Raw genomic sequence first — 23323 nt, 5'->3', positions numbered from 1 at the left:
TCTCTCAATAAAGGGTCGAAATAAAATAGAGGGTTTGCTTTTGTGTGGCAGCCTGACGTAGCGCGTCAGTCTCTTAGCGGCGCAAAAGCGCGCGACCTCCCGGCGAAGGACTCTGATGTGACGGCCTTCAATGCCTTGGAAAAAGAGCGAAACGACCAGTGGTGGTACAGTTACGAGGAAAGAGATTGACAAATAAAAATAATAAGAGGAAAAAAATGGTTAGGCAAGCTGAAGCGGCAACAGCGTGCAGTTGATTGAATTTCAGAAATTAGTCGGCCACGAGAATGAGAGGGACAGCTCCGGTTACTCCATGTTCTGCTCTGACCCCTCTCTTGCCATGGAATATACAAGATTATGTTACCTTGCAACATGCGAAATTTATTTATCGTTAGCGGGCACATACGCGCACAACGGTAGCTCGATCGCGCAAAAAGCGATCTTTCTATTTCCTTTTGAAACGCAACACTTGCCTTCTTAGCTTGTAAGCTTTTCTTCCTTTTCGCTTAAGCGAGCTGTTTTTACGCGTTCTTACGGCTGCGGACTCGCAGAGAAGATTATTTGTGTTCCGAGCGAACGTCAGTTAAGATTACGTTTGATGCGTGTCATTCGGATTGGTGCTTGTAACGTGGATCAGAAAATGATTGCGCCCCCTTTAATACGATCTAAATGCATACTACGAAGCCGTTAATTTCTTCCGGGAGTCAAGAAGATTCCAAAGTCATTTGTTTTGTTAGCTGACCAAATTAGCATTAGCGCATGCTAAAATGCTTAATCCAAATTGTCAGACGTCAATCGAATTTTAGCTAGCACAATGCGCGACTTCTGCATTCTTGCATATGATCTTTTAAATCTAGAAATAACTACTGCCAGTTTCTCATTATTCAATAATAATTTCGGTCAAAAACATTTTCTTCAAAAACTAAAGATTTTTTAAAGTACACGAGCCGTCACATATTAACTTCATATAATCAACTTTTATTGCTAAACATCGTGACACTCGACTTATAAGAGCGTTTTTACAGAAAACATTATTGTTTAGTAATACATCGATATGTGTCTAATAAAACGTTGAAAGTTAAGATAAATGACGGCAGAATGATGATTCACTTGATATTTTTGTATGAAGTCGTTGGTGAAATCGCCCCAAGAAAGATAACTTCTCGGACAACTGTGTAAATTAATACCCAAAAGCTCTCCATCTTGATCTAACAATGGTCCTCCAATATCTCTCTGTAAAAAATCAAGTTACCACTTTATCATTGAAGATGAAATCATTACTTGATATGTTTCGTTACACGATTGAAAAAAATTTATTTACGTTCTCTAATAAAACATAAGGTTCGGCAAAGGTACATATTATTTTTGAACTAATATTATGATTTCTATTAGTTATTCGACTCATCATCTTTGAACAGTCTTCATCCTTTAAAATATTTACGATTCCTTTTGTTAATGGTTCGGCATTTTGAAGTCGAGTCCATCCTAAAATCATCGCCGTTTTTCCTTGAACTTGTTGTTTATTGAATTTGCTCATACGAACGGGGGCCACGTTTATAGGTCTCCTTGATAACTGTAACACACATGAAGCAACAAGCAAAATATAAGTCGAAAAACTAAACAAAAAATAGTTTATTCATAGTTTAACTGTAATTTAGTGCTGTATTAAACTTACTTTTATCATAGCAATATCATTCTCACCCCTTATATCCGGCAAATTTTGTCTAGCAGCCCACGTATCGTAGCTGTACCATCCGCGTACTCGATACAATGCAAAAGATTGTTGTAAATCGGCCATTCGAAATACAATTCGAGTTTGAGATACATTTCTACCTTGTAGGCAACTCATAATTGTTAAAACGTAATGGTCCGCGACAAGTACTCCTGAACAGATGTGGTGTCCACTGATATTTTGAATTGATGCCATGAAAGGAAATTCTTGATCATTAGCTTCTACGATTTTTTGACCGCTTAATGGCTCTACCCTCGCGGTAACTGTAAAAACCATAATATACATACATCACAAATATATACTTTTATATACACTAAAGTATCGTGGTTGAATATTGTGGAGGTGAAAAAAATAATAGTTGTAATTACATAATAATAACTGTTGAATAATGTAAAAATAAACTGTTTTGTACATATCGAAATATAATTAGTTGAATAAATCTGTATTCAATTTCTATTCTCAAGTGCTCAACAAGTAAAACAACTTTACGAAAATTGTTTCAACTCTATTTTATAGACAATTTATCGTTTCCAGCTTTTTAGCACTCACGTTATTATCTTATGACTTATTTACTGCGCATGCCTGTAGTCATACTTCAACAAATAAAGATTTGTTAAAGTAAGCGAGCCGTCACGTATTAATTTCATATAATTAACTTTTATTGCTAAACGTCGTGACACTCGGCTTATAAGAGCGTTTTTCGAGTCCATCCTAAAATCATCGCCATTTTTCCTTCGAGTTGTTGTTTATTGAATTTGCTCAAACGAACGTGGTCCGCAATGAGAGATTGATATGATAACTGCAACATACGTGAAGCAGCAAGCAAAATATACAGTTGTGTGGATACGTTAGTTCCCAACTTGTACTAAAATACCCAAAATTCTAAATTTTCTAGCTTCGTCTATAATGGACATAGAAAAACTCGCAGTAGTTCATTTTAAAGAAAAAATAATATTTTTCAAATTCCGTTTGTTTTTTAATTTAAAATCGCGTATTTTACATTAGAAAAAAACTAAACCATTTTTTTACTTTTAATTTTTTACCCCTCGATAAAATCACCTTCTAACTTTTGAACGAGTAAATTATTTTTTTTTAATTAGGTGGAATAAATGCGGATTTATCTCCTCTTTAAAACGAGCGAGGTAGGATTCATTTGTATCGAACTAATAAAATATTACGTTCATTTTTGTGAAAAAAATCACTTTTCTTAGGGTTGATTATCTTAGAACATATGTACTGTGAAAAAAAACTCCAAAAAGAAAAAATGTTGACTTTTTCAGGTAGAATAAATATTTACTAACAAAAAATCAGTTTTGAAAAAGATTTTTTTTTTCATTTTTTACCAAATTTTTTTCTATAAACTTTTTTTAATTAAAATAGTCAAGTTACTGATCACAAGTACATCACTATTTAATTATATTTAGGAGATTTGCTTCAAAACATTCATAACCAAGCAAATTTCTAATTTCTATCACAATTTTTTAACGTATAAGAATATATTAAAATATACACTAATTTTAACTGGATTTGAACTTTGTTATATATTCAAAACTACAGATTGTACATTTTCATAACAAAATAATTCCATAATTTTTAAAATATATTTTATCACAAATAAAAAAATATCTACCACAATATTGAAACACTGTTCGAAAGTGATTAACTATCAGATTACAATATATAATTTTAATTACATTAGTATCATGCACGAGTGTAGACAAACGTTTATTCTGGATGTCATATGAAGTACGAAAACATAAAAGTTCAGTACTCCAATTACTCCAATCTTACTTCTAACAGTTTTATCAGAAACTTACAAACGCCTACGTCATAATATTGCGATACATGTGACTTAATTATTTTGTTATAAAAATGTGCGATCTTTAGTTTTGAATATGTAATAAAGTTGAAATCCAGTTAAAATCAGTGTATATTTCAATATATTCTTATACATTAAAAAATTGTGGAAACAGTTTGCTTGGTTGTGAATTTTTTGGAAAAAATCTTCTAAATATAATTAAATATTCATGTTTTTTTCATCGGTAACTTGACTATTTTAATTAAAAAAAGTTTATAGAAAAAATCTGGTAAAATTGAAAAAAAATCTTTTTAAAACTTAATTTGTGTTAGTCAATACTTATTCTACACGCAAAAGCATTTTTTTCTCGTTGCAGTTTTTTTTCCATAGTGCATATGTTCGAAGATAAGCAAATTGTAAAAGAAACAATTTTTTCAACAAAAATGAACATAACGTTTTATTGGCACGATAAAAATGGATCTTGTCCAGTTTATTTTAAAGAGAAGATAAATGCGCATCTATTCCATCTTGTTGAAAAAAACTCGTTCAAAAGTTAGAAGATGCTTTTATCGAAGGGTAAACAATGAAAAAATAAAAAAATGGTTCAATTTTTTCAATGTAAAAAACGCGATTTTTAAATAAAATACTAACGGAATATGAAAAGTATTGCTTTATTCTTTAAAAGGATCCCTGCTAGTTTTTCTACGTCTATCATAGACGGAGCTAGAAAACTTTGAATTTTACGCAGAATTTATTACAGGGTGGGATCTAACTTATGTACGTAATTGTAAGTTGTGAAGCTTAACAAATAGTGGTTTAATTATAGTTTAAGTATAATTTAGTACTGTGTTGAACTCACTTTTATGATAGCAGTATCCTCCTTATCACTTCCTTCCGACAGCTGTAGTCTAGCAGCCCAACCATCGTAGACGTAATATCCGGCTATTTTACACCTTCGAAAAGTTTGTTGCAAATCGGTCATCCCAAATCCAATTCGAATATTCCCTAGTATTTCATTTTCTAGACAATGCTTAACTGTTATAATGAGACAGTGCGTAATAAGTACTCCTGAACAGAAGTGGTGTCCACTGGTATTTTGAATAGATGCCATGAATAGAAATTCTAGATCATTAGCTTCTACGATTTTCTGCCCGCATAATGGCTCTACCTTCGCGGTAACTGTAAAACCATAATATATATATACATAACAAGTATATACTTTCATATACACTAAGGTTTCGTGGTTCAATATTACGTAGGTGAAAAAAATAATAGTTGTAATTACATAATAATAACTGTTGAATAATGTAAAAATAAACTGTTTGGTACATATCCGAATATAATTAGTTGAATAAATCTGTATTCAATTTCTATTCTCAAGTGCTCAACAAGTAAAACAACTTTACGAAAAATTTTTCAACTCTATTTTATAGACAACTTATCGTTTTAAGCTTTTTAGCGCTCATGTTATTATCTTATAACTTATTTACTGCACGTGCCTGTACTGATACGAATATGAATATTTTTATTTAAATTCATAAATATATTGTTCAACAAATAAAGATTTGTTAAAGTACACGAGCCGTCACATATTAACTTCATACAATCAACTTTTATTGCTAAACATCGTGACACTCGGCTTATAAGAGCGTTTTTACAGAAAACATTATTGTTTAGTAATACATCGATATGTGTCTAATAAAACGTTGAAAGTTAATATAAGTGAGGGCAGAATGATGATTCACTTGATATTTTTGTATGAAGTCGTTGGTGAAATCGCCCCAAGAAAGATAACTTCTCGGACAACTGTGTAAATTAATACCCAAAAGGTCTCCATCTTGATCTAACAATGGTCCTCCAATATCTCCCTGTAAAAAATCAAGTTACCACTTTATCATTGAAGATGAAATCATTACTTGATATGTTTGGTTACACCATTAAAAAAAATGTATTTACTTTCTCTAATAAAACATAAGGTTCGGCAAAAGTACATATTATTTTTGAACTAATATTATGATTTCTATTAGTTATTCGACTCATCATCTTTGAACAGTCTTCATCCTTTAAAATATTTACGATTCCTTTTGTTAATGGTTCGGCATTTTGAAGTCGAGTCCATCCTAAAATCATCGCCGTTTTTCCTTGAACTTGTTGTTTATTGAATTTGCTCATACGAACGGGGGCCACGTTTATAGGTCTCCTTGATAACTGTAACACACATGAAGCAACAAGCAAAATATAAGTCGAAAAACTAAACAAAAAATAGTTTATTCATAGTTTAACTGTAATTTAGTGCTGTATTAAACTTACTTTTATCATAGCAATATCATTCTCACCCCTTATATCCGGCAAATTTTGTCTAGCAGCCCACGTATCGTAGCTGTACCATCCGCGTACTCGATACAATGCAAAAGATTGTTGTAAATCGGCCATTCGAAATACAATTCGAGTTTGAGATACATTTCTACCTTGTAGGCAACTCATAATTGTTAAAACGTAATGGTCCGCGACAAGTACTCCTGAACAGATGTGGTGTCCACTGATATTTTGAATTGATGCCATGAAAGGAAATTCTTGATCATTAGCTTCTACGATTTTTTGACCGCTTAATGGCTCTACCCTCGCGGTAACTGTAAAAACCATAATATACATACATCACAAATATATACTTTTATATACACTAAAGTATCGTGGTTGAATATTGTGGAGGTGAAAAAAATAATAGTTGTAATTACATAATAATAACTGTTGAATAATGTAAAAATAAACTGTTTTGTACATACCGAAATATAATTAGTTGAATAAATCTGTATTCAATTTCTATTCTCAAGTGCTCAACAAGTAAAACAACTTTACGAAAATTGTTTCAACTCTATTTTATAGACAATTTATCGTTTCCAGCTTTTTAGCACTCACGTTATTATCTTATGACTTCTTTACTGCACATGCCTGTACTGATACAAATATGAATATTTTTATTTAAGTTGTAAATATATTTAAATCTATGAACTACAAAGTACAACTTTTGTCAAGTTCAACTTCAATTCAAAGAACTTTCATCATTATTACTACCATGTTTTTACTTGCTTTTATGAACCTACCTTAATACATAAGCTCCAAAATAGAAAGTATTTATATGTGTTTAGTATCACACAAGACTTTTGATTTTTACTTGCCAATATTTTATATCGTCAATATTCACCGAGCAGTATATAATTGAAAGTTCCTCTGAATCTAAATCGAAAGTGACCCAAACCTCAAAGTCACTTTCTGACTTAAGCAAATTTATAATAATCATTGTAAAACCCATATATTCTCTTTTTTTTTCTGATTTATATAATAAAATTATGATGGCTTTTTAAGGCAAACTACGTGAAACAATAGTTTACATTAAAGCAAAAATAAAGACGCAAATCGTTGCAGTTTAAAACTTGTGCTTCGCCGACAAATTATCACGAAAGCAACACTTTAACGCAGCGCGGTAGCTGCAACGGCATAGATACGACACGTGGAAGCATTGAGAGGATTGATCTATTAGCGCTAGTTAGCGCCTCACGATCCTCTGCGCAACAGGTATGTCTAGAAGCCTTTGACCTCGCCGACTTAGCTTATGTAATTTTAGATAAGACCGAGGGGCTGGATTTTTGTTAGTTGATTTTTATTCTTTTGTGGTTGAGCGAAGTGGTCGTAGAGACCTTTTTACGTTTACCTGCGAGAAATCTTTTATCGCTCTCTCGCTTCGCGATGAATAGATGCTTCGGCAAATAAGCCCGCTCGGATGTTGGTTTTTTGTTTTTCTCTATTTTTGTTGCGTGCCATTTTTTTGTTGACTCTTGCACTGGATTTACTCTTTTTGTGTAACATTTAATGGCTTTTCCTCAGCGATTTTTTTTGTTACACTCGCAAAAAGGAGAAAAGAGTGTAGTCGTCAATGTCTTATTGCATGCTGTGACGCAAGGCAAATATGTTTTTAGCGGAAATACTGGAAAATAATATTAAGAGCATATAATTTCGAAGTCAGTTTCGATTTTATGATTTTTTTTACTTGCACAACGGTTTATATTTTACATCTCGTCTACATAAGAAGCTACGAAGCTACAACACTTCATTTAAAATATTTGTCAATTGAAGGTCGACAAAGTGAAACGAAAAGAATGTGCAAAGTACAGTGCTTCTTGCGTAAAATGATTACAAGTCAATTTAAGTTTCCAGAACGTGATGTGCATGTAAATAGACGTCTCAAATCACGTCATATAATTCTCGGAAAATCCATATCGCGCTTTAAGCTGTTTAGTTTGAAAGAAATATCTGTCGAGCTTAACAGAAACACGAGTATGTGATGGTGAACGCACGTTTATACCAACCAAGTTTGTTTCATAAAAAAAAACTATGTGCGTAAGAAAATATAGTTTCGCGTACGTTCAAGCAGAGCATTTGCTGGTATATTCCACAAGAGTTGGCTGTGCAAAAAAGCAATATTAGAAGCGACCAACTTTATTTTTCGTAAACAAATTATAAGCATTCTCTGAAGAATGTTTCGGCATGCCTCAAGCGAAGCATATATATTCTGTCACGAAAGCAATTCTCGTGAGTGTAAATTTACGTTGGTCTCATGAGACTAGGAGTGTTTAAAAGTAACGGATATCACGACGTACTGTATCACGATCACTACCAACTTTTCATTCGCTTTCGTGGATTTTGAAAGTTGAACTGTTTTCATTTAAAGGCGTAGGAGAAAAATCAGCAAAATTTTATTTGCAACAAAGTCATCTATATACAGCGTTGGCGCTGAATCGCAAATCTTATAAAAGTTCCACGAATTATTGGTTAATAAAGCTACTCAGTCGATCATGAATATAAAGCACAGACCTTGCGACGCATATTTGCGAAAAGACCAATCAAACGAATGGAACAATCGACCGGTATTGCCCTGCGAGAGGGCAATCTGGTTGCTCGCCACTGTAACATTGGATTTATCACGTCGCAACGACGATGCCCGCTATAGCTGATATCGCGAACCACTACCTACATTCAACAAGCGTATACGTGGAGAGAAAACGTGTAGCGAGCTCGCACATCCATATACTCGTATATAAAATCTAAGAGTGGTACACGCCTTTCGCGAGTGCATTGACTGCACGATATGCAGACCAAATAGGAAACGCCCGCGATTTAGGCCGTTTTCTCTCTCTCTCTCTCTCTCTCTATCTCTCTCTCATGGTGATCACGATAAGCTACGTGCATGTGGTACGGATTTCTTTTTTTCACCCATTCTGTATAATCGTATTTGCCATTCCGATAAGCAGTTTTGTATGTAAATGTCGCGCTTATCTAATGGGGTTGCACCATTTCTTTTAACTCTTAGAAACACTTTGAAAAATGCAGGTTAAGAAAAACATCATCAAATTTTTGTGAAAAAGAATTCGCACGGAAAAGTGATTGTTAAGTATAAAAAGTCTGCTCCATGTTTCCCAAAAGATCTAAGCAAACTCGTTATTTATTCTTGCGCAATGTATGGAGACGAAAAATAATATGAACAATCTATCCCCTTTGACGTGCCCGAACAAGAAGAAGAAGAAGACGAAGAAGAAGAAGAAGAGGAAGAAGAAGAAGAAGAAAGGATCGAGACAAATAATAATAACGCTTGGCGAAATAAAACAAGTCGCCGTCGAAACGATCGCCTGCATAAATTTGATCCTTTGCGAGAGAGTGCTTAGCATAAACAATGGGGGTTGAGCTCTCGCGGTGCAACTCGTCGTATCTACGTACAATGGATTTGCCTTTTTTTGCTCGGCTTCTCACCCCGCGCGTAACAATGGTCACTCGGCGCGCGCACGCCCACGATGTCGCTTCGAGATTTTACGCGCGCGCGCACCCACACACACACACACGCGCACACGCATACGTACACACATACACAGAAGCTGGAGTTATGAGCAGCGGGGTTGTTGCTTTTTTTCTTCGCTAGCTCGTTTTTTCGTCTCGTTTCGCTTGCGCATCAAGTCCTTGTGTCGCCGTAAATCTCTCGACCGTTTAGATACGCATCGCAGAGCGAAAAGGAGACCACAACGACGACGACGAGCAACCGCTCTCTACAGTGCAGTCTTTGGCTTTTTGCGCAATGCCGCCTCGAGTAGAGGTGTGGATATATACTGGATTTTCGGGTTTGGCTATATTTCTTCGGCTATGACATGTTTTAGCCCAATTATTTTATACTCCCCCTTTTTCCTGTAGATGTGTTTTTTCCCGAAGAAACTCTCATCTTGTATATTTTCGTATTGTGGGTCAACAATTTTTGTTATCGAAAGCTCGATTTGATACTTTTTAAGTTGGCTACTTTAATTAAACTAAATCAGATCAAACGGTATATGATACTGCTACATTAAAAATTGCTGTGAAACTAATCGAATATAACATAACGATGAATTACTGCAAGCTATCATAAAACTCAAACATAACTTACAGCAATAATCGTACATCAAATAAACCAACAGTAAAAGTCATTAAAATGCAAGAAGTGTGCAGCAGCAATCCTTCCTTCTGTTGACAAAGACCAAAAAAGAAGATGCAAATATTAAACAAAATTCCTCTCGTCACCTCTCCTTTAGGCTGCGCGAACGGAAATCGAATAAGGGATACACACACAGCAGCTTTATTTTAAAATTCATCGGACGCGCGAGCCTCTCGGCTTGAAAAGTGCATACGTGCGTAAAAGTCAACCGCACGCACGAAGAGGTTTTCACGCTTGATCGCAGCCATATCCACACACGCGTGCGCGCGCGCACGCGCGTGTGTGTATGTATGTGTATAGTGCTTCGCTCTCCTTTTTTACTACTGCAGGTCGATGGGGCGATAAACTCTCTCCTCGCACATACATGTATATTTGTACACACACGCGCATAGGAGGTAGGTGGAGGATCGTATCTCCGAACACACATACAATGTAATATACATGAAGAGAGAGTTTAACTCAGCGCGCATGCGCCCTCAGATGCTCCGTATTATAATTCAACCGGTTTTTTTTTTCAAAAGATGCTCTCTTCTTCTTTTCTCGTCGTATCTTTTTCCTATCCTCCCTACCAATACTCTCCGGTCGCCGATGCTATACAGCTGGGGCGAAGGACCTTTATGCGTTGCTGTTGACGATTTTCTATTCGCTTTATTTTGAAAATTCTCAAATATAAATATCTCGCGAGATCGGACAAATCGATCTTGCTTGCATGAGTCAATTAAGGGACTGTAATAATGTCTGGAAATTTCACTCGTCAATAACTTACTTCCACAAATGATGAACGAAAGTAACAATGTTATACTAATTCATAGGATCTACGTGCCAAACTGAATAACAGTCGGAATACAATTTTTCACTACAACGAATGACTCAATTTCCAAACGTGTGATTGCAATCGAAGTAATGGCAATTTGTGCTCCTCTTTGGCGATAATCGCTTTGAGATGGAAGCGCTGTTTGTGTTTTGAATGGGACAGCTTTCCAAAAACTCTCTGCGTGCACTCAGATGCTAGATTGTGTCTTTCCAAACGAACATCCAAGACTCCGCAGTGGCGATTATCTTTACTTTCTCGGTTCCCCCATACTGTTTTACGTACTTTTTAAGGAAGGAATGCTCAGAGCGGTGGCGACATTAATGACTGGTTTGTAAGGTAGTTTCTCATTATTTGCATCATTTATATATTTCAATGATACGTTTTCTTAATTCTTTGTCTCGAAATCCAGTTTGCAGCAAAAAAAAGAAAAAGCAAAAACGATTTTTAATATTGATATAAACAAAGAAAATGAAGCTCTGTTGAGCATCCAATTTCAATCTGGAGGGAATAAAAATGCAATCTTTCTTGCCCGCTGTCGCGGTTCCTCAATGCAAGCGCGCCTGGATTTTAACGATCGACGATCGTCGACCAAGAGAGCGCTCATGCATAATGTAGAGAAAAGGAAGGCATATATGCTGCCTTGGATTGCAACCGGGTTCGCGCTGTCGCACACAGAGAGACACGGGCACACGAACGCACGCGCACACAGACGAAGGGATGACGCGAGCATTTCGGCGCCTGAGTGCTGAATGCAGCGCTTTATCCCCGTTTCCGATCGGCCGCCACTTCGTCATCCGAGGCGCGACGATTTCTTCTTCTCCTTCGCTTTTTTTTTCGGTTTCAAGGCTTATACAGCGCCTGGTTTTCCTGCCTGCTGCGGCTTACGATATTCCTCTTGTCTTCTCGCCACATATCGACAATCTTTATCCCTGAGTGTTTTCGTTTCTTGATGTCTAATGCGCTCTGAGCTTTGGAAAAGCAAGTTTGGCAGCCTCGAGTACGCACGTGTGTGTCTTGCTTTTATTTTACCTCTCGATGGATGCGCATTAGTCGCTGACGTATTCGGCCGGGGATGGATTTATCTTATTTTTCTTCTTCTCGTCTTTCCTTCGCTTCTTAAGTTAATAGAGAAGTCGTGTACGTTCGATCTGCGTAAGCTTTAAAAGCCCTTAATGGCCGTTCACAATTCATTTTGAATTTATGACAAAGCTTTTTCTTTCCGAGCGCTTTAGAATGCATTCTAAGCAGTTATTTCATTTCTTTTATACATTTGCCGATAAAATTAATCGACTAATGTGTCACTGAAGAAATAACTTTTACCCATACGGTAAAAGGCTTCAAATACGTACATCATTTGCTTTGCTTTTATTGCAAGTTAAATTTCCCCATCGCGAAGAAATATAATAAACAATCGCCATTCAATTGTATATGGATGCCCCGATTTGTAAAAATGCATTGTGCGTAGAAGATTGTAACGAAAATTTTTTAATCAAGGCAGCTTCATAATACATCGTTCACGCTTTCAGAAAAGCGTTACATCATCTCCCACTCATTAACTACTTACAAAGCGTCAGCTTGATTCATCATTTACAATTCTTCATTTTCTCCTCTACGTACAAGCTAATCTCCTTTAGCTTTAAAGAAGGTAGAAAAAATCTCGGCTACAGTTACTCGATTCTACGGCTGCACAAAAAAAAGTGAGCCGTAGAGATTCGCATACGCAATTAAAAATTACTCACGAGAGAGATTAACGAGCACCAGAAAAAAAAATTACGGGCATCAATTAAATGAAATTTCAAACTACCATAGCAGCACAACCCAAGGTCGCTTCTATACGCGCGCGTAGGATTATAAAGGCGCGGCGATACAAAAAAAGGAACACACACGGTTGTTATTATTATATACATATATAGCCGCGATAGCGAATGAACAAGTCGATCCGGTTCTTTCCGCGCGAGTCCGGAGGCAAAAGCTCTAAAACCCGCTATCTCTCTCACTCGCTTGCTCGCGAGGGCGAACGACGAGCCTATCACGCGTTTCCGGCCTGCACTTCTCTCTCTCTCTCGCTCTCTCTCTCTCTCTTTCGCTCTCTCGGGCGCGCGCGAACCCATTATATTGCTTAGGTGTTCTTTTGGCGCATGCGTACGTTACCCGCAAAACACTTATTATGCTTGTCTTGTCTTCGTGCGGTGACTTTGTCCAGCTCGAAGAGAGAGAAAATTGTCTTCATGGAATTTCACCGTCAACACGCAGTTTGTCCAGAGGTATTTCTTTGAAGGTGAGGTTGATTGAGCTGAGAAGGCACAATCGAGCGCTATTTATTGAGAAATTTACAGAAATCATGAGTCACAAATTGCGTTGAGCTGAGTTTGAACAAAAAGTAAAGTAAGAGTACACCGTAAAGTTATTACCGATGCAAATATAGGATGGAAAACAGGAACATTGCGCAGACTGACTTGCTTGTTATGGAAGGCTTTTTCGAGCAGACATTATATCAGCCTTGAAAACCGAAGCTTATCTCGCATTCACATCATGCAAAATAAACAAAATATCAATGCGTATCGTACGTTCGTCCTGTGCAGAGGTGGAAAATAAATGTAGCCAAGAGAAAAGCCTAAAGCTGAATACACATTGACGTATCAGTCGCGCGAAAGCATTGTGTGCTTTCTCGGATATCCTTAACGCACTCGCTCGCACGAGGCTTGGCTCTGTCTCGCGCGTCCTCAGCACTCCCTCGAACCAGATAAGGTAGGAAAATAAAGGCAGATATGCGGCTGTTCGCGCACGCGCGTGCAACCGCATATCGTCCATTGGTATCGCCTTTGTTGTTCGAGAGAGAGAGAGAGAGAGAGAGAGAGAAAGAGTGCCGAAGATTTATCTTTGCGCTCACAGTTATCGAGAGTATTATCCAGCGACTCGTCTGTGTATATATATCCACTTACACATACAAACGAATATTGTAGAAAATAGCTATGCTTGGATAACCAAAGCCTCTGAGGCAGACTTCCTTTAAAAAAAATGCACATTGCAGGATATTAAACGTAGATATACTCGTCAACGTTTTGCGCGCCTTGCTCGTTGTTCATTTACGATGGATTATTTCACTCGCTTCGTGTTATTACGAAGAGCTCCCGTTTTACGAGTGCTCAAGAGGATATAATGCTAAAAAAAATTACAAGTCTGCGTGTCTTAGGCATAAATGGATTATGTGACGTACCGTAAAACGACCTAGTTGAATAATTGTTGAGGTTGACAACTTAAGTGAATTTCAGTGGTATTAACTTATTATACAATAAGTATTAAACATCTCTCTTTTGAATAAGAGGAAAAATATTGTATCCAACTTTCCTTCGGTCAGGTTTTTCATACTTTTCTTCATTGATCATTGACACATTGATTGATCTTTTTCAATAAGTTCAATAATACTTTCGATCAAAAACAGTTTGTTCAACAAATAAAGATCTGTTAAAGTACGCGAGCCGTCACATATTCACTTCATATAATCAACTTTTATTGCTAAACATCGTGACACTCGGCTTATAAGAGCGTTTTTACAGAAAACATTATTGTTTAGTAATGCATCGATATGTGTCTAATAAAACGTTGAAAGTTTAGATAAGTGAGGGCAGAATGATGATTCACTTGATATTTTTGTATGAAGTCGTTGGTGAAATCGCCCCAAGAAAGATAACTTCTCGGACCACTGTATAAATTAATACCCAACAGGTTTCCATCTTGATCTAACAATGGTCCTCCAACATCTCTCTGTAAAAAATCAAGTTACCACTTTATCATTGAAGATGAAATCATTACTTGATATGTTTGGTTACACCATTAAAAAAAATGTATTTACTTTCTCTAATAAAACATAAGGTTCAGCAAAAGTACATATTATTTTTGAACTTATAGTATGATTTCTATTAGTTATTCGATTCATCATCTTTGAACAGTCTTCATCCTTCAAAATATTTACGATTCCTTTTGTCAGTTGATCAGAATTTTGAAGTCGAGTCCATCCTAAAATCATCGCCGTTTTTCCTTGGAGTTGTTGCTTATTCCATTGGGTTAAACGAATGGGGACACCATTCATAGGTTCGATTGATAACTGTAACACACAGGAAGCAACAAGCAAAATATATGTCGAAAAACTAAACAAATAATGGTTTATTCATAGTTTAACTGCGATTTAGTGCTGTATTAAACTTACTTTTATCAGAGCAATATCATTCTCATCCCTTATATCCGACAAATTTTGTCCAGCAGCCCACGTATAGTAGCTGTACCATGCGTTTATTCCACACGGTAGAAGGTGTTGTAAATCGGTCATTCCAAATGCAATTCGAAAATAATTTACAGGTTTACCTTGTAGGCAATTCAAAATTGTCAAAACATATTGGAACGTGACAAGTACTCCTGAACAGATGTGGTATCCAGTGGTATTTTGAATAGATGCCATGAAAGAAATATCTAGATTATTAGCTGCTACGATTTCTTGACCGCTTAATGGCTCTACCCTCGCGGTAACTGTAAAAACCATAATATACATACATCACAAATATATACTTTTATATACACTAAAGTATCGTGGTTTAATATTGTGGAGGTGAAAAAAATAATAGTTGTAATTACATAATAATAACTGTTGAATAATGTAAAAATAAATTGTTTGGTACATATCGAAAAATAATTAGTTGAATAAATCTGTATTCAATTTCTATTCTCAAGTGCTCAACAAGTAAAACTACTTTACGAAAAATTTTTCAACTCTATTTTATAGACAACTTATCGTTTCCAGCATTTTAGCGCTCACGTTATTATCTTATGACTTCTTTACTGCACATGCCTGTACTGATACAAATATGAATATTTTTATTTAAGTTGTTAAATATATTGTTTAACTAATAAAGATTTGTTAAAGTACGCAAACCGTCACATATTAACTTCATACAATCAACTTTTATTGATAAACATCGTGACACTCGGCTTATAAAAGCGTTTTTGCAGAAAACATTAGTGTTTAATAATTAATCGATATATCTCTAACAAAACGTCGCATGTTAGAATGAGTGAGATCACAATGATGATTCACTTGATATTTTTGTATAAAGTCGTCGGTGAAATTCCCCCAAGAAAAAGAACTTCCCGGACCACTGTAAAAATTAATACCCAAAAGGCCTCCATCTTGATCTAACAATGGTCCTCCAATATCTCCCTGTAAAAAATCAAGTTACCACTTTATCATTGGAGATGAAATCATTACTTGATATGTTTGGTTACACGATTGAAAAAAATGTATTTACGATCTCTAATAAAACATAAGGTTCGGCAAAGGTACATATTGTTTTTGAACTAATATAAAAATTTTTATTAGTTATTCGACTCATCATCTTTGAACAGTCTTCATCCTTTAAAATATTTACGATTCCTTTTGTTAATGGTTCGGCATTTTGAAGTCGAGTCCATCCTAAAATCATCGCCGTTTTTCCTTGAACTTGTTGTTTATTGAATTTGCTCAAATGAACGGGGACCGCAGTGAGAGGTTGTCGTACTAACTGGAACATACGTGAAGTAGCAAGCAAAATATATAGTTGTGTGCATAAATTAATTCCCAACTTGTACTAAAATTACCCAAAACTCAAAATTTTTTGCTCCGTCTCTAATGGACATAGAAAAACTCGCAGTAGTTCATTTTAAAGAAAAAAGTAATGCTTTTCAAATTCCTTTTGTTTTTCTAATTTAAAATCGCGTTTTTTACATTAACAAAAACTGAACCATTTTTTTACATTTCAGTTTTTACCCCTCGATAAAATCACCTTCTAATTTTTAAACGAGTAAATAAATATTTTTTCAATTAGAAAGAATAAATGCGCATGTATCTCCTCTTTAATATGAGTCAGGTAGGATCTAATTTTTATCGAGCTAATAAAACATTACGTTCATTTTTGTGAAAAATATCACTTTTCTTAGGTTTGATTATCTTCGAACATATGCACTGTGAAAAAAAAATTCATAAAGAAAAAATGTTGACTTTTTTATGTAGAATAAGTATTTACTAACAAAAATTGAATTCTGCAAAAAAAATTTTTTTAACTTTTTTACTAGATTTTTTCTATAAATTTTTTTTAATAAAAATAGTCAAGTTACTGATGAAAAAAACATCACTATTTAATTATATTTAGGATATTTGCTTCAAAACATAAATAACCAAGCAAATTTCTATCACAATTTTTTAACGTATAAGAATATATATTAAAATATAACATAATTTTAACTGGATTTAAACTTTATTATATATTCAAAACTACAGATTGTACATTTTCATAACAAAATAATTCCATAATTTTAAAAATATATTTTATCACAAATAAAAAAAATATCTATCACAATATTGAAACACTGTTCGAAAGTGATTAACTATCAGATTACAATATATAATTTTAATTACATTAGTATCACGCACGAGTGTAGACAAACGTTTATTCTGGATGTCATATGAAGTACAAAAACATAAAAGTTCAGTACTCCAATTACTCTAATCTTACTTCTAACAGTTTTATCAGAAACTTACAAACGCCTACGTCATAATATTGCGATACATGTGACTTAATTATTTTGTTATAAAAATGTGCCATCTTTAGTTTTGAATATGTAATAAAGTTGAAATCCAGTTAAAATCAGTGTATATTTCAATATATTCTTATACATTAAAAAATTGTGGAAACAGTTTGCTTGGTTGTGAATTTTTTGGAACAAATCTTCTAAATATAATTAAATATTGATATTTTTTTCATCAGTAACTTGACTACTTTAATTAAAAAAAGTTTATAGAAAAAAATCTGGTAAAAAATGAAAAAAAATCTTTTTCAAAACTTAATTTTTGTTAGTAAACATTTATTCTACACGCAAAAGCCAACATTTTTTTCTCTTTGTATTTTTTCTTCTTTAGTGCATATGTTCTAAGATAAGCAAATTTGAAAAGAAATGATTTTTTCAACAAAAATGAAAATAACTTTTTGTTGGCACGATAAAAATGAATCCTGTCCCGTTCATTTTAAAGAGACGATAAATGCGCATCTATTCCACCTTGTTAAAAAAAACTCATTCAAAAGTAGAAGATGATTTTATGGAGGGGTAAAAAATGAAAAAATAAAAAAATAGTTCAAATTTGTCAATGTAAAAAACTCGATTTTTAAATAAAATACCAACGGAATATGAAAAGTATTGCTTTATTCTTTAAAATGATCCCCGCGAGATTTTCTACGTCTATCATAGACGGAGCTAGAAAACTTTGAATTTTACGCAGAAATTATTACAGGGTGGGATCTAACTTATGTACGTAATTGTAAGTTGATAAACTTAACAAATAGTGGTTTAATTATAGTTGAAGTATAATTTAGTACTGTGTTGAACTCACCTTTACCATAGCAATATTCTCTGTATCACTTCCTTCCGACAGATGTAGTCTAGCAGCCCAATCATCGTAGGTGTAATATCCGGATATTTTACACATTTGAAAAGTTTGTTGCAAATCGGTCATCCCAAATGCAATTCGGATATTCCCTAGTATTTTATTTTCTAGGCAATGCTTAACTGTTATAACGAGGAGGTGCGCAATAAGTACTCCTGAACATAAATGGTATCCATTGTTATCTTGAATAGATGCCATGAATGGAAATTCTAGATCATTAGCTGCTACGATTTCTTGACCGCTTAATGGCTCTACCCTCGCGGTAACTGTAAAAACCATAATATACATACATCACAAATATATACTTTTATATACACTAAAGTATCGTGGTTTAATATTGTGGAGGTGAAAAAAATAATAGTTGTAATTACATAATAATAACTGTTGAATAATGTAAAAATAAACTGTTTGGTACATATCCGAATATAATTAGTTGAATAAATCTGTATTCAATTTCTATTCTCAAGTGCTCAACAAGTAAAACAACTTTACGAAAAATTTTTCAACTCTATTTTATAGACAACTCATCGTTTCCAGCTTTTTAGCGCTCACGTTATTATCTTATAACTTATTTACTGCACATGCCTGTACTGATACAACTATGAGTATTTTTATTTAATTTGATAAATATATTTAAATTTATAAACTGCAAAGTACAACTTTTGTCAAGTTCAACTTCAACTCAAGGAACTTTCATCATTATTACTACCATGTTTTTACTTGCTTTTATGAACCTACCTTAACACATAAGCTCCAAAATAGAAAGTATTTATATGTGTTCAGTATCACGCAAGACTTTTGATTTTTACTTGCCAATATTTCATATCGTCAATATTCACCGAGCAGTATATAATTGAAAGTTCCTCTGAATCTAAATCGAAAGTGACCCAAACCTCAAAGTCACTATCTGACTTAAGCAAATTTATAATAATCATTGTAAAATTCATATATTCTCTTTTTTCTGATTTATATAAAAAAATTATGATGGCTTTTTGAGGCAAACTACGACAAACAATAGTTTACGTTCAAGCAAAAATAAAGAAGCAAAACGTTGCAGTTTTAAACTTGTTTCAAAACAATATTATCACGAAAGCAACACTTTAACGCAGTGCGGTAGCTGCAACGGCATCGATACGACACGTCGAAGCATCGAGAGGAATGATCTATTAGCGCTAGTTAGCACCTCATTGTCCCCGGCGCAAACATAATTTTTTCAATGAGTTTGGTAAAGTAAGTGATGTGGTCGGAAAGAAATGGAAATAGTTTTTCAGGTGGTACGATCGTAACTTGAAATGATCTGTTTTATAAATTAATCCCTTTTTATCAATTCTTTTTAAAAAATTACTAGTGACTCCAGATAACATCAGATAAACTTTATACATCATTATAATTTTGTAAATCAGTCTTGTACTTGGAAATAACTGTACATTTATGAGCATTTGTTTGAAACGATATAGCGAATAAGTATCGTTCAATGTATTTGTGGTAGTGTAATAATAAGTCGAGTTCAGCTGAAGTAATATCATTACAAATAAAGTGATGTATAGGTTACTGATAAAAGTTGGTGCAACATTATTTCAATATAAAAAAGTCTGGAAAATACTTTCTTAGAATATATACTTGATAATTACATTAATTTATCTGCATTACGCCAGTCTATAGTTTTAGTAGCTTCAACTTATTATACGAATTAAAATTTAAAATTTGATTAAATATTTAAAATTCAATTAAGTAAGTATAAGATTTAATAAGTAAGATATTTCATCGACTGTTTCATTATTTGAAAACCTAAAAGTTTAATATTTCAATACAGCAGAAAAATGGCGATCTGAATATTAATTTCAACGATTATATGCTCCTTCGTGTATTTATATGCAAGCATAAAGAAGAAATTAAATTTTTTTCCGGGATTCCAGAATTCCTTACTTAACACCAGTGCTATTCTATGGTAATATGAAGAGTGTAATTTTTTCTCAACAGCATGTGTCAGATTTTATTAAAAGCATTTCGAACGTGAATAACGAAGCCAAATACGTATGCGCATACAATTTTACAAATCCAGTAATTGTTTTGGCGATTTTGATCGCCAAAGAAGTTATCAGCAAACACTCTGATATTGACGCTACTCCAAATGAAATGATGCTACACAAAAATTTGTTGACCACACATTTGAGTTCTCTTAGAAGGAAATTTATGTTTGATCATGCTATGAAGAAAAAGGATATACTCATAAAATATATTGAAAAGCTGTTAAAGAATTCAGAAAACATGGTCAATGTGACAGATTTATTTTCGAGGTATAATAATGATATGTTGGCGAGTTTTATAATTGGTTTGGATGTAGATTCGTTGAATGATCCAGAGAATGATTTTTATAAATACGCCAAAAAGTATTGCCAACTCAAAGGTGTAACGAAAACTAAGCTTTTAATAAAAAGAGCTTATACGTGGTTAACCGAGAAACTCGAAATCAGTATATTGGCTAAGAATGGTTCAATATTTTTTTTTTGATATTGTTCGCCAAATTATAAAAACTAGGAATGAAAATGAGATCACTCGTAGCGATTTAATTCAACAATTATTACGCGCTCGAAATAAATCTGACGCAAATGAACACATACTGAGTTAAAGATAATCAGCTTGATATATAAATTATTTTTTGCTGGGTTCGATACAACAGCAAGCTTTATGTCTATGATAGCTTATGAACTAGCTCTAAATATTGACATTCAAGCGAAGCTACAGACAGAAATCGACCAAGTATTGCAGAAAACTACTGGTAATGTTACTTTTAATAACATTAACAATCTAATTTATTTAGACGCAGTCATCAATGAGAGTATGAGAGTCCATCCAGCGTCTTTCATTCAGAGAACGTGCAAAAGCAGTTTTGAATTGCCGCCAGCTTTACCTGGCCTCAAGCCATTTGTCGTTCAGCCTGAAATATTTATTTGGATTCCTACTTCAGTATTTCTAAATGATCCAAACACCTTTAGAAACCCAAGCGAATTCGATCCTGATCGTTTCATAAGGACTAATGTAGGAAAAACTATAAATAACATTTCTTTTGGTATGGGATCTCGAAGTTGTATTGGCAAAACTTTCGCTATCTTTAATTTGAAGATTATGTTGTTCTACGTCTTAGCTAAGTTTAGTTTTAAAACTACTGTAAAAACTCAAACGTCACTAGTTTATGATCCAAAATACTTGTCTCCAAAAGTTGAAGGAGGCACTTGGCTGTCATTTGAAAGTAGAAGAAGTGGTAAAAACAGTGAATGTTAAAAAACGGTTGTTTTCCGATTAGTTATGCTGAGTCACACATGTGTAACAATATTTATTCGCATATTGTTAGCAATAAAAACACTTAGATCAGCCGACGGCTTTATTTTTTCTATATGTATTTCATAGTTAACATTTATGAAAATATCATGGAAATTTGCGGATTATGAAAAATGTCAAACGAAGTATATGAATGATTCCATAGGGCTGGAAATTTGTTGTGATTATGATTAAACTTTTAAGTCTATTTTAATATAACTGAGTTTATGTGTTTGATTAATCGTTCGTTATCATTGAAAAATTCAGTATTTGGTCAAAATAGTTTAAAAATTAGAAAAATTTATGACACTTTTTATCTTTCTAATGAATAACAGTAACATAATGAATACATAATGACAATCCTTATTTTAGGGATTAACTTCTTCTGACCTGTGTCCACATGTGTGGACAGATATTTAATCTTTTCATTTCAAAAAATAGTACTAGTGTCCACATATGTGGACAAGCATTTATGTAAGTAAATATATCCATTGAACGATGTATTCCTTTATATTTTAAGTTTTTAGCCTAAGGGAGCATCAGATCCACGAAAAAAAATTTTTTATTTGTGCATTCATAATTCCGGTCAAACAAGGTTAATAGTTTTCATTAACGGTATATTTCCATTTCGAAGTTACACTATACTAAAGAATATAAAAAATTTCTTCTCCAATAATCTTAGAAAGATACAGTACATATTCTTTCTTTAATCTATTTCACTCTAGGCAATTTGTTTTCGTATGCGAGCAATGAATTAAATCATTATCCAATTTTCGCAACAGAAATCAGTTTCGAGTCCTTTGTATACATGTGCACTTCTATATATATATGTAAAGGAGTGATATCGCCTACGGGGATATAATGTCGCCGTCAACCATCATGGTTTCAAAAGGGGACTGCTTCGCTTGACTGAACGATTGCATAAATAATCGAAACGGACACTTGGGAGTGGCCGACCCACGTATGTTTTATATGTATAAATACGATATCGTCGCACGCGCTCGTTCGGGTGGACGTTTATAGATTTTGGCCTTTTTCTCTTCACGATGTTACAAATTAATATAGTAAATTAATATTAGCAAATCAATGTAGAGCGAAGACTTTTCGATGTGTGACTCGAGGAAACAAAAAATAAGTTCCACCGTGGAAAGTGAATAGATCGTTCATTGACTATGAGCATGCCGATATTGAATATTTGTTAACGATTGATTACAACATTTAAAATATATATTATTAAATGAGTCGTTGCTGATAATTTTATCTTTTTTTATTTGCATGAAAATCATATTGTGATGTTTGAATGAAGTTATTAAAAATCAACAAATACGTTCTACGTTTCGTACTATATAGATGAATAAACAATTAATACAAGCGTCACACTAATAACTCGGTTTTAACGTATATTTTTTCTCATATTTCCCTATATACTGCAAAGACGTGTTCGTGAACATGCACGTAATAGATTATTATAGGTCTCTCGACTCGCCCGAATGAACAATATCGTATGGTAATCATGACGTCGTCAAGCTGACACGACTATTCATTTTATTTGTATCGCTCTAAAGAGTAAGTGAACGGGTTTGGAACTATGCAATTGAGTGTCGACCGATTTAACTTCGTCGTGATTTCTATGACTATAATTTTCGGTTTCATAAGCACCCGCAGTCAGAACTTTATATCTTTGC

The 23323-nt window shown here is 34.0% G+C and overlaps 5 protein-coding genes across 8 annotated transcripts; 1 reads left to right on the top strand and 4 right to left on the bottom strand.

Moving 5' to 3' along the window:
• Positions 1-964: 964 nt before the first annotated feature.
• LOC131667659 (azurocidin-like) lies at positions 965-4954 on the bottom strand. Of its 3 annotated transcripts, XM_058941238.1 has the most exons (6): positions 4813-4954; positions 4387-4706; positions 2279-2528; positions 1673-1992; positions 1319-1570; positions 965-1230 (listed from the first exon to the last, which is right to left on the bottom strand). In XM_058941238.1, exons 4-6 carry the CDS (start codon positions 1922-1924, stop codon positions 1036-1038), a joined length of 699 nt encoding a protein of 232 aa, XP_058797221.1. In that variant the 5' UTR covers positions 1925-1992; positions 2279-2528; positions 4387-4706; positions 4813-4954; the 3' UTR covers positions 965-1035. The 3 variants fall into 3 exon arrangements, with proteins under 3 accessions (XP_058797221.1, XP_058797220.1, XP_058797218.1); XM_058941237.1 differs by lacking the exons at positions 2279-2528; positions 4387-4706; positions 4813-4954 and adding an exon at positions 2098-2244 and having other exon boundaries at positions 1673-1758; positions 1831-1992; XM_058941235.1 differs by lacking the exons at positions 2279-2528; positions 4387-4706; positions 4813-4954 and adding an exon at positions 2098-2244.
• A 119-nt stretch (positions 4955-5073) lies between these two features.
• On the bottom strand, positions 5074-6444 carry LOC131667658 (azurocidin-like). 2 transcript variants are annotated; one of them, XM_058941234.1, is made up of 4 exons: positions 6311-6444; positions 5838-6157; positions 5484-5735; positions 5074-5395 (listed from the first exon to the last, which is right to left on the bottom strand). In XM_058941234.1, exons 2-4 carry the CDS (start codon positions 6087-6089, stop codon positions 5201-5203), a joined length of 699 nt encoding a protein of 232 aa, XP_058797217.1. In that variant the 5' UTR covers positions 6090-6157; positions 6311-6444; the 3' UTR covers positions 5074-5200. The 2 variants fall into 2 exon arrangements, with proteins under 2 accessions (XP_058797217.1, XP_058797216.1); XM_058941233.1 differs by having other exon boundaries at positions 6263-6343.
• A 7739-nt stretch (positions 6445-14183) lies between these two features.
• LOC131667675 (atrial natriuretic peptide-converting enzyme-like) lies at positions 14184-15583 on the bottom strand. Its single transcript, XM_058941269.1, has 4 exons — positions 15482-15583; positions 15060-15376; positions 14706-14957; positions 14184-14617 (listed from the first exon to the last, which is right to left on the bottom strand). Exons 1-4 carry the CDS (start codon positions 15525-15527, stop codon positions 14423-14425), a joined length of 810 nt encoding a protein of 269 aa, XP_058797252.1. The 5' UTR covers positions 15528-15583; the 3' UTR covers positions 14184-14422.
• An 88-nt stretch (positions 15584-15671) lies between these two features.
• Positions 15672-18793, bottom strand: LOC131667674 (chymotrypsin B-like). Its single transcript, XM_058941267.1, has 4 exons — positions 18692-18793; positions 18267-18586; positions 16153-16404; positions 15672-16064 (listed from the first exon to the last, which is right to left on the bottom strand). Exons 1-4 carry the CDS (start codon positions 18735-18737, stop codon positions 15870-15872), a joined length of 813 nt encoding a protein of 270 aa, XP_058797250.1. The 5' UTR covers positions 18738-18793; the 3' UTR covers positions 15672-15869.
• A 1480-nt stretch (positions 18794-20273) lies between these two features.
• Positions 20274-21602, top strand: LOC131667684 (cytochrome P450 3A16-like). Its single transcript, XM_058941280.1, has 3 exons — positions 20274-20793; positions 21001-21099; positions 21142-21602. The coding sequence occupies exons 1-3, from the start codon at positions 20274-20276 to the stop codon at positions 21600-21602; spliced, it is 1080 nt and encodes a 359-aa protein (XP_058797263.1).
• The last annotated feature ends 1721 nt before the right edge of the window (positions 21603-23323 follow it).

Source organism: Phymastichus coffea, unplaced genomic scaffold, assembly GCF_024137745.1.
Source record: "Phymastichus coffea isolate CEN01 unplaced genomic scaffold, Cenicafe_Pcof_1.1 PCOF00069, whole genome shotgun sequence".
Classification (NCBI taxonomy): Eukaryota; Metazoa; Arthropoda; class Insecta; order Hymenoptera; family Eulophidae; genus Phymastichus; species Phymastichus coffea.
Note: the sequence above shows the minus strand (reverse complement) of the source record. Positions and strands in the feature narration are given on the sequence as shown.

What these genes read in the sequence shown, in the direction of transcription:
- LOC131667684 (XM_058941280.1), top strand. Translation starts at nt 20,274, where the DNA reads ATGAAGAGTGTAATTTTTTCTCAACAGCATGTGTCAGATTTTATTAAA. An exon ending in AACCGAGAAACTCGAAATCA is followed by an intron (nt 20,794 to 21,000) that starts GTATATTGGCTA and finishes TCGATACAACAG; the next exon opens with CAAGCTTTATGTCTATGATA. An exon ending in AGTATTGCAGAAAACTACTG is followed by an intron (nt 21,100 to 21,141) that starts GTAATGTTACTT and finishes TAATTTATTTAG; the next exon opens with ACGCAGTCATCAATGAGAGT.
- LOC131667658 (XM_058941233.1), bottom strand. Translation starts at nt 6,308, where the DNA reads ATGTACAAAACAGTTTATTTTTACATTATTCAACAGTTATTATTAT. An exon ending in TATTCAACAGTTATTATTAT is followed by an intron (nt 6,158 to 6,262) that starts GTAATTACAACT and finishes TGGTTTTTACAG; the next exon opens with TTACCGCGAGGGTAGAGCCA. An exon ending in CTTATGTTTTATTAGAGAAA is followed by an intron (nt 5,396 to 5,483) that starts GTAAATACATTT and finishes GATTTTTTACAG; the next exon opens with GGAGATATTGGAGGACCATT.
- LOC131667675 (XM_058941269.1), bottom strand. Translation starts at nt 15,527, where the DNA reads ATGTACCAAACAATTTATTTTTACATTATTCAACAGTTATTATTAT. An exon ending in ATGATATTGCTCTGATAAAA is followed by an intron (nt 14,958 to 15,059) that starts GTAAGTTTAATA and finishes TGTGTGTTACAG; the next exon opens with TTATCAATCGAACCTATGAA. An exon ending in CTTATGTTTTATTAGAGAAA is followed by an intron (nt 14,618 to 14,705) that starts GTAAATACATTT and finishes GATTTTTTACAG; the next exon opens with AGAGATGTTGGAGGACCATT.
- LOC131667659 (XM_058941235.1), bottom strand. Translation starts at nt 2,143, where the DNA reads ATGTACAAAACAGTTTATTTTTACATTATTCAACAGTTATTATTAT. An exon ending in ATGATATTGCTATGATAAAA is followed by an intron (nt 1,571 to 1,672) that starts GTAAGTTTAATA and finishes TGTGTGTTACAG; the next exon opens with TTATCAAGGAGACCTATAAA. An exon ending in CTTATGTTTTATTAGAGAAC is followed by an intron (nt 1,231 to 1,318) that starts GTAAATAAATTT and finishes GATTTTTTACAG; the next exon opens with AGAGATATTGGAGGACCATT.
- LOC131667674 (XM_058941267.1), bottom strand. Translation starts at nt 18,737, where the DNA reads ATGTACCAAACAGTTTATTTTTACATTATTCAACAGTTATTATTAT. An exon ending in TATTCAACAGTTATTATTAT is followed by an intron (nt 18,587 to 18,691) that starts GTAATTACAACT and finishes TGGTTTTTACAG; the next exon opens with TTACCGCGAGGGTAGAGCCA. An exon ending in AGAATATTGCTATGGTAAAG is followed by an intron (nt 16,405 to 18,266) that starts GTGAGTTCAACA and finishes CGTATGTTCCAG; the next exon opens with TTAGTACGACAACCTCTCAC.